Genomic DNA, 9,960 nt, shown 5'->3' with positions numbered 1-9,960 from the left:
TTAGTTCATACTCGAAAAGTACTAACAATCCACCACCAGTTATATTAAATGTAATGTTAAAAATAAATATGGAACTTTCCTTATCCTGTCATTTCTTTTTTTTCTAGAATCGGGAGAAATATTCGCACAACCTCCTTTTAAATTTTTTTTTCTCCTGAAACTCTAAACTTTGTAAGTTTTTGTTATATTTCATAATAAATAATTACTATATTATTACTATTATTATTATTATTATTATTATTATTATTATAATCATAATTATTAATATTATTATTATTATTATCCTTATTGTTATTATTATTCAGCCTGGAAGCTCCAACCTACCGAGCTAAGATTGGTGAGATTTTTAAATCAAAAAACAAATTATTGATTATTAGATATTATTGATATTCCGAAAAACAAAAAACAAAATTTAAATTTCTTATCATCGTGAAACTATAAACTTTTTATATTTTGATTGTCTCGATAATATTAAAATTTAAGTTTAATTGGGGATTTAATGAATTTTAATCGAGATCTTTGGAGAAAAACAAACACACAAATAATTCGTAAAATTTACATTTTCTTCATATTAATTTCTACGCCGTGACTCGTGAGTCATATTTCTTGAGAAAGGTTTCTGAAATAAATATCAGTAAACACAAATAAATGCTTTTGCTATTCTACAAGTGATCTAAATTATTTTTGAACTTTTAAAAGAGTCAAAAAGAGATTAAGTTAATTTCAATCTTAAAAACACGTAAAAATTAAAAGCTAAAAGGTTGAAAACATGGATTGAAGTCAAAGAGAATAGAATATATATTAGAGAAGAATTTAAAGAATCTCTCGGTAGAAATTTTTTCAGTCCCTTTCAGCCTGAAAGGGAGTTCAAAGTATATAAATCATGTAAATGTTCACAAATTATATGCAGTAGAGTACATTAATACAGTTGTGAACCAAACAAAAGGATATAGGCTCGAAATGGAGATAAATAGGAGCTAAAGCAATGCAACTCGAAGCAGGAGTTTTTTTTACGAATTTAAATCTTATTGTTGCACGAGGATTTTGTTTACGTTTATGCAGAAACCTTGAACAGTATTTGGTTTGGAGAAGAAAGTGGGCGGAGGTCTGACGGAGATGTAGTTTGTCAAAGACGACTTTTACAACAGGGTAGTTTATGGGATATGGTTCACAACAGTATGTTCCCTAGACTATCCATTTCAATTTCGAATTTTTTATAACTGTTAAATAAACTTTATAATGAATTAGGTGAATAAAAAACATCATTTGATTTATAGTTATAACGGAAAATCATCGTTTGTAAAGTGAAAGTAAAGTAAAGTAAAGTCTATGTGAAATGATCATTGGTCAATTATGAAACCACCCTATTTCATAATTTGGTTTTCTTTTAATGTTAATTTTAGATTTTCTATGAAATGATATTCCAGGGTCCAAAAGGTTATATAGCATAAATATATGACGTATACCTGCAGTATTGAAACAGTACAACAAAATGGCCGTTTTACACTTTTTTATAGTAAATTCCCCTCTAATATATATTCTATTCTCTTTGATTGAATCTTGAAAAGTATTTAGCCCAGAAATACAATATTTGTAAAATGTTAAGATTAACATTTTTTTTTGTTTTAAGAAATCATCAAAATAATTTGTTTAGACAATTTTTGAATATGCCAGGACACTTGGAACATTTCATGATTTCTGTTTTAATCATCATCCTCCAGCAAAATTGGATTAAAAGAAGATGGCCCTAATTATTTTATGAATATTTTTCTTCTTTAAATTGTACGTTTCAATGAAAATACTTTTATTAGACACCATAAATCAAAATGTTGAAATTTATCAAATGTAATCTTTTTTTGAATCAATTGTGACAAATATGTACTTTTAGAACCCTATGTACGTGAAGGTGTACATACTCTGGTTCAAACTGGTTTTGGTTGAACTCATTCCGTATATACTCATGGCAGTACTCAACACTGTAATCATTATTTAGTAAGCAATTTTTTTATTCCCCCCCCCCCGTCCCCCTTCCTCATCATAGAATTTAAAAGATTTATTTTCTCATGTTTACGTCATAGAGGGATCAGGGCGCTTCGCGACCATCTTTTTTTCAACTTTTAATTGTTGCTTTTGCCATTTTTTTGTTTTTTCTGAGCATCCATAAACCTTCCTATAGGGGTTACGTAAAGTCACCCAAAAATTTGGGCCCTAACAGTTTATCGACTTTTATTGGTTACAAACACACAAACAGACAGACAAGCAACCCTGAAAGACTTAGAGCTGTCAATTCTCTCTAGATGCGCATAAACTTTTCCAAGAATGCCCCCCCCCCATAACACCCCTACAGTGTGTTCTGATAAACACGGGAATTGACCTTATCAGACGAAACAGTCTTACAGATCTTAAATCATTCTTAACCAAAGATAAGTCATCTTAAAATTCATAATTGTTTATTTTACGGAGCCCAATTGGCAAATGTATATTTTTGGATAGTGTGGTTTTATTCTTAACATTTTCATAACAAAGTTTTATGTTGTTAGTATAACGGATACAACGTTTAAACTATTTTTTCTTCTAATTTTAGCGCCAAAAAGTCGTCTTCCCAGTTTTCTGGAGAACAGCGGAATAACACGGCACGGCAGGTATTTTAAACAAAGTTTGTTATTGAAAAATATTTCCGGAAACTTCCAAATCCCAATTGAAATATTCCCAATCTGTTTTCCCAACTAACTTGAGGATTCCCAACTTCCAAATCCAATCGGAAAAATCCCAATCTAATTTTCCCAACCAACTTGGCTATTATCAATGGCTTAATCCCAATTGGAATATTCCAAATTTGATGAGCCTGATTTTTACCATATATACCTTATTTTAAATGACCCATTTTGAAACGCCTAGAAAAATAATTTTCTTATTAAACAGAGAAAAATGTAAATTAAATTTTTATGAATTTTCATAACCAACAAAACCTGAAAAACAATTTGTCATTTAAAATTTTTATGAAGTCTCACAGAAACAAAATCAAAAATTATATTATTTTTTTTTTCAAAACAAGACAGCATTTTGGAATTTTATCTTTTGAATAAAATGTTTTATCACGTTTATCACGTTTATACTTTAAAAGAAATAGATTTCTTTTTAAACCCTCTCAGAACCTTTCAGCTGTTTTATTTAATCAAAATATTTTGAATTTCTGTAAAGGGATCATTGTGAAGATTTTTCTCTAGTTCGTTTGAAAATTATAAATGTTAAAAGTTCAAAATTTTAAAAATGAAAATATATCCAATCATTCTTCGCGACCAGTCCCTTTGATATATATTGTTGTATTTAGGAGAGTAGGATGGTAACGGTTCTGGTCCTGGTCGTCTTTCTGTTCATCATCACCCAGAGCTTCAAGTTGGTCCCTGATATAGTGGAGGTCGTCCTGTGTGCTACTGGAAAAAGGTAAATCTAAGAAATCTACAATTGTCGTCTTCAATCCAATTTTTGTAAGAAATCTACAATTGTCGTCTTCAATCCAACTTTTGTAAAAAATCTACAATTGTCGTCTTCAATCCAACTTTTGTAAGAAATCTACAATTGTCGTCTTCAATCCAACTTCTTATACAGTTGAATTTTTTCCATCATTTACATGCAAATTTCAGTTAGATAAATTCGACACACTTTTGAATGACAAACTTCTAATAACTTATAAAGCTTAAAGAGGCAATTTCTACACATATTAATTTATCTATCTATCTATTGTGCAGGGTGTCCCAATAAACATGGGAATTCAGTGACGAATTCAATATCGTCTTTCAAATAATTCTTTGATTTAGTTTAGTGATACCTACTGGGAAAGATGTAATTTGTAAGAGTTTCGTCTGCTATGTTCACATTTTGTTTATTTATGTTTTGACTGCATACGGATGTACTTAGTAAAACAAGAAAATTACAGTATATAAACAGAGTAAACTTGTCCCTCTTCACTGTTCATCTTGCGGACACATAATAGACACATCTTTGCAGTCTTTTACCCTTTAAAGAAAATAAACTCTAGCTACAGACATAATATAATTATGGCTTTTGAAATTAGGTATTAAAATACTAATACATAACAAAGACGATATCGAATTCGTCACTGAATTCCCATGTTTTTGGGACACCCTAAATATAGCAGATGAAAATTTCGAAAGGGGATTATAAAATCAGTAGTGTAGAATTCTGTAAGCACTTTATAAGTACGTTTTGCATGTAGACAGAAATAATTATGAATAACGAGTGTTAAAAGACAGATGGGTAGGTCCGTTCTGGTTCCAGAATCCAACTGACTGACCGGCGGATTTTATAATACCCTTTCAGGGATTTTCATCCGCTAAAGTATCCATCTATCTATCTATTAATCTTATTAATCTATCTATCTATCTATCTATCTATCTATCTATCTATCTATCTATCTATCTATCTATCTATCTATCTATCTATCTATCTATCTATCTATCTATCTATCTATCTATCTATCTATCTATCTATCTATCTATCTATCTATCTATCTATCTATCTATCTAACTAGTTCACCTCCTGACTGCTGGAATGAGGTACCTGGATCTGTCTCTATAATCTCAATGATTGCTCATGTTTGCTTATCCTTCAACTCTTCAGCTAACTTTCTCGTATACGTGGTCTGGGGGACCAAATTCAGGTAGATTCCTTCGTAATAATAGAGCTGATTTTAGGTAGATTCCTTTTTAATAATATAGCTAGTTTTAAGTAGATTTCTGCACTAGTAAAATTTGGCAGATTTTATTTATTGGCGTAAGCATATACCCCCTTTCATTATTCGCAAACACTCCCTTTCATGTCGAACACCACTTCCGTATATTAATGAGAATCACTGAATGAGTGTCTTGTGTTCAGGCGAGCTCTGCTTGGTCTACTGAGAAGAAGACGACCTCAGAACCCTCGAGATGAAACCGGGGCAACCCGCACCTCCCCAACCTTAACTAATACTTATATTAAGAAAGCCGCAAATCGGCGTGAAATGTAAGCATTTATTGGTCCAGGGGCGTATACAGGGGGGGGGGCTGTAGTGTAAAATCTCTCTTATAGTATTTTGTTCGTGCCTGTTAAAAGGACTGTCGATATAATTTCAAGGGACCTTTCATCTAAAGATTTTAATTTTTTTGCTGTATACCCCTTAAAATAATGATCAATAATGTGAAAGACAACGTCGGTTTTCTAGTTCCATGTTCCTGGTTTTCTAGTTCAATGTTCCTGGTTTTCTAGTTCCATGTTCCTGGTTTTCTAGTTCCATGTTCCTGGTTTTCTAGTTCCATGTTCCTGGTTTTCTAGTTATATGTTCCTGTTGGGTTTCTCACAAAGTTTAATTTTTTATTTTTTACATTGATTTAGCTTAATTGGCTATATATATATTTTTTTAAAGAAAAATATTTTATTTAATTTTAGTTCAATTTTAGTTCTGTGATTAAATGGCATAATATTTTTCAGCTTTCAGTTGATCGGAGAAAGTTTTTTTAGAGGTTTAAAAAGTGCATGGGTGAAAACCTTTTAAATCATACTATTTTAGAAATTACTTAAGCGTTTTAAGATTTCGCATATTTTATTCTTTGTTCATTTGTGGATTACACTTTTTTCAAAATTCATAATTCTAATACTGGAGTTGAGTTTTTAACACAAACTCTGTTTTTCTAAATCCTATATATCTTTAATTCAATGTCGTAGCACCTTTGATATTTCAAACTATGAATTCTGCTAAATCAAACAGTCAAAGTTTGAAATTTCAAATGTTTACACCACTGGTTACTAAGATATAGGGGTTGTGATTTTTTAGTAAGACTTAATTTCCTTAATTTCTGTTTCTGACAATACTTTTTGTATAGAGCTGTTTACACTGAGAGCCACAGTCTTGCATGTGTTCCATTACCGAGAGAGGTAGATTATAATTAAATTTGCATTCTACACATATATATAATTTACATAAATTAAAAACAAGGTTAACCAAAGAGCATAAGACTGTAAAGACAACGTAAAACTTTTAATTTATAAAGATCCATAAGTTAAAATCAAGTCTTCACTTGAATACAGTATGAACCAAGTATGGTTTACAATGTAAATAGTAATTTAGCATTAGGACAGTTGTAGTAGGGGTGTAAATAGTAACGTTACATTAGGACAATTGTAGTAGTGGTGTAAATAGTAACGTTACATTAGGAAAGTTGTATTAGCGGTGTAAATAGTAACGTTACATTAGGACAATTGCAGTAGTGGTGTAAATAGAAATGTTACATTAGGAAAGTTGTATTAGCGGTGTAAATAGTAACGTTACAGTAGGAAATGGTTAGGTTCTACTTTCGTAGAAGGCCTTAGAAGAATCCTTCATCATCAGCCTATCAGTTCTATTTTGAATTAAGAATCTGGTAAATTATGGATCCAATGAACCAGGCAAGAAAAATTCTCCCCAAAAAACCTTTTTTGAACTATTGGATATAATACCTAAAATGATCATCCTAGGGTAGTGGTGGTTAGTTATCAAGCTTTATAATAGGATAGAATAAAAGTGAAACATGTTAATTTGCAAACATATATAGCTTTGAAAATAAAATAAAATAAAAAACTTTGCAATACAAATAATTCATGAATACTGTATAGCAGCCCCGTGGTAAGGCTGATGCACATCCAAAATTTCACCTTAGTAATACAATTTTGAAAATTTTCCTTTTGTAAAACAGGGAGCACTGGCTCCATTACTATGGATCACGCCAACTGGTTGTAGTAGCAGGTTAAATAGTAACGTTATATTCGGACAGTTGTAGTAGCAGTGTATAATGTGCATTAGGATGTACGTTTACAGATGAGCTCTCTCACACGTGAAATGTGTTTCTAAGGACATAATTAGTGTTTGGTGATAAAAGGTGAAGGAATCTACGATTCTTTGCCGACGACACAAATGTGGTATCAAAATATAAAAACTTGAAAACTCTTGCAGACAATAAATAAATAAATTCCCTTCAGTGGAATTATATACCCTAGGAAGGATATCTGAATCCCTCCAGTGGAATTATATACCCTAGGAAGGATATCCGAATCCCTCCAGTGAAATTTTATACCCTAGGAAGGATATCCGAATCCCTCCAGTGGAATTATATACCCTAGGAAGGATATCTGAATCCCTCCAGTGGAATTATATACCCCTAGGAAGGATATCCGAATCCCTCCAGTGGAATTATATACCCATAGGAAGGATATCCGAATCCCTCCAGTGGAATTATAAACCCCTAGGAAGGATATCCGATTCCCTCCAGTGGAATTATATACCCCTAGGAAGGATATCTGAATCCCTCCAGTGGAATTATATACCCCTAGGAAGGATATCCGAATCCCTCCAGTGGAATTATATACCCTAGGAAGGATATCTGAATCCCTCCAGTGGAATTATATACCCCTAGGGAGGATATCCGGATCCCTCCAGGGGAATTATAAACCCCTAGGAAGGATATCTAAAGTTTTTAGCTTTGGAGTCTAATTATATCAGAACTGAAAACTTTAGAATGGGATATCCTTAATCCCATTCCCAAGGGGATAACAAGCATTATTTATTCATCTGAAGATTGAGAAAAAAAGAGGATCATGTATTGATCTCGGTATCCACAATTCTAATGTTTTCATCTCAATATTTTTTATTTAGATCGGATCTTCATCTTCTGGGGGAAAGAAGAGTCTTCGTTTCGTGGTGGAAATCCAAGATACAGCTGTCTAATCCAGGATACAGCTGTCTAATCCAGGATACAGCTGTCTAATCCAGGATACAGCTGTCTAATCCATGACACTACTGTCTAATCCAGGATACAGCTGTCTAAATAAGGATACAGCTGTCTAATCCAGGATACAGCTGTCTAATCCAGGATGCAGCAGTTTAATCTAGGATATAGCTGTCTAATCAGGAATACAACTGTCTAATTTAGGATACAGCTTTATAATCAAGGATACAGATGTTAAATCTAGGATACAGCAGTCCTATCTAGGATATAGCTGTCTTATCTAGGATACAGCTTTCTTATCTAGGATATAGCTGTCTAAAAAAGCTTCTAAAAATCAAAGAATCAGTATATTAAAAATTCCATGTTCTCTAAATTCAAAAATCTCAAAAAAAATTGTAACACATTTCTTACGTAAATGTTTTTTACCCATATGGAATATGGATCTTGTCTATCTAGATTATAATAGAATCTATACTGGAGACACTTTAGGCTTGATTCCAATATTTGTACTAATATCTAACCGAAGTATATCTGTACTCTGTAGTGTGTACTGTTTGTACCCTCGCATATATAATGTACTGTATGTTATTTGGCGTACAAAATACAATTTATAATGTATTGTTATAAGCTTGTCGTAGAATTAATGTAAATTCTATAAAAGTAAAGGTTTAAAATTCAACTAACTATTGAAGATATCTAAAGAAGTTGAAAAATCTATCATAATTTCTTCTTCTTTAAATCTTAAAAGTAAGCTATTTTTAACATGCAGTTTTTTACCGCTTTTTATAGTTTAAAAACGAAAATATTTTTTATCATCAAACGATAATCTCCTCTAGAATAGTATCTTGTACATTGTTGTACATAGTACACTGTACACTGTACACTGTACACTGTACACTGTACACTGTACACTGTACACTGTACACTGTACACTGTACACTGTACACTTTACACCTTACACTTTACACTTTACACTTTACACTTTACACTTTACACTTTACACTGTACTCTGTACTCTGTACACTGTACACTGTACACTGTACACAGTACACTGTACTCTGTACACTTTACAATATACACTGTATAGTACACTGTACACCGTACACGCCACACTGTAAATTAGTTTTTCGTTCTCTATAAAAGAAATAAAAATTAAAAATTTTTGATGCGGGACTACAACAAACTGCATGAGTGATTTTTCGCCTTTTTGTTAAGCTTTGATTAGCTTTGAACTCTTTACTACGTCGTATCTTAAAATACAATTTTTTCAATGTAGCACAAATATTAAATATCCATTTTATTGCTTTTTTAGCCATTTCAATTCAAATCTTTATTTGTAAAAGTTATTGGAACAGAAAAAAACGCTTTGTCATCAAGTAATTTTGTAAGGCTTGGCCATTAGTAAAATGACATTTCAATGTTGGAATCTTTTAATTTGAATTCCATCAAATATTAAATTTTCAATCTCTGACTAAATACCATTAGGTAGGAGAGAAACAATAGAAAATCTTATGATAAGTGTAATGAAGAATGTTGCTCTTTGTTTTACTTGTGAAATGTTATGTTGAAAATCTTATGATAAGTGTAATGAAGAATGTTGCTCTTTGTTTTACTTGTGAAATGTTTTGTGTACAGTATTGTAATGTGTACACTGTAACTGTACACTGTACAGTGCTATATTTTGTACAGTGCTGTATTGTGTACAGCACTGTACTGTTCACACTGTACACTGTACAGTACTATATTATGTACAGGACTATATTGTGTACAGTGCTGTTTTGCATACAGTGCTGTACTGTGTACAGTACTGTACTTTGTACAGTACTGTAATGTCTACAGTACTGTAAATTTGAATTATATATTATCAAATTTTTTATATTTAATATCTGCAATTTATTTGAAAGATCAAAATTAATAATTTTACAAAAGAACTGAACACTTTTGTTTTCTCCCTATATCTGTGTAACCTGATGGTGTACATCTTTGATATCTAAAACTACTATTTAAATATTAAAGGTTTATAACATTTGATTGCAAAGATATAAAGATATTTCGAAGTAGTGTTCACTATTTATTTTTATTATTCCTTTAACTCTTTATTTCGTTTTAACTTACAACTTCAATGCCACCCCGTCCCCATCTCCAATTCACGCTGTATAACTGTGTACGACAGAATACATCGGACTGTGTACGAAAAATCCCT

General features: G+C 31.7%; 1 protein-coding gene across 1 annotated transcript; it reads left to right on the top strand.

Annotated features, from left to right (window-relative positions):
• The first annotated feature begins 311 nt into the window (after nt 1-311).
• LOC111698728 (FMRFamide receptor) lies at nt 312-8,677 on the top strand. The gene is made up of 8 exons (XM_023469142.1): nt 312-337; nt 1,889-1,992; nt 2,585-2,642; nt 3,332-3,444; nt 4,553-4,681; nt 4,897-5,022; nt 5,880-5,931; nt 7,685-8,677. The coding sequence occupies exons 2-8, from the start codon at nt 1,895-1,897 to the stop codon at nt 7,754-7,756; spliced, it is 648 nt and encodes a 215-aa protein (XP_023324910.1). The 5' UTR covers nt 312-337; nt 1,889-1,894; the 3' UTR covers nt 7,757-8,677.
• Nucleotides 8,678-9,960: the final 1,283 nt, after the last annotated feature.

The sequence above is a fragment of the Eurytemora carolleeae genome, unplaced genomic scaffold (assembly GCF_000591075.1).
Source record: "Eurytemora carolleeae unplaced genomic scaffold, Eaff_2.0 scaffold331, whole genome shotgun sequence".
In the NCBI taxonomy this organism is placed as follows: domain Eukaryota; kingdom Metazoa; phylum Arthropoda; class Copepoda; order Calanoida; family Temoridae; genus Eurytemora; species Eurytemora carolleeae.
The sequence above is the reverse complement of the archived record's forward strand: the minus strand, read 5'-3'. Positions and strand labels throughout refer to the sequence as shown.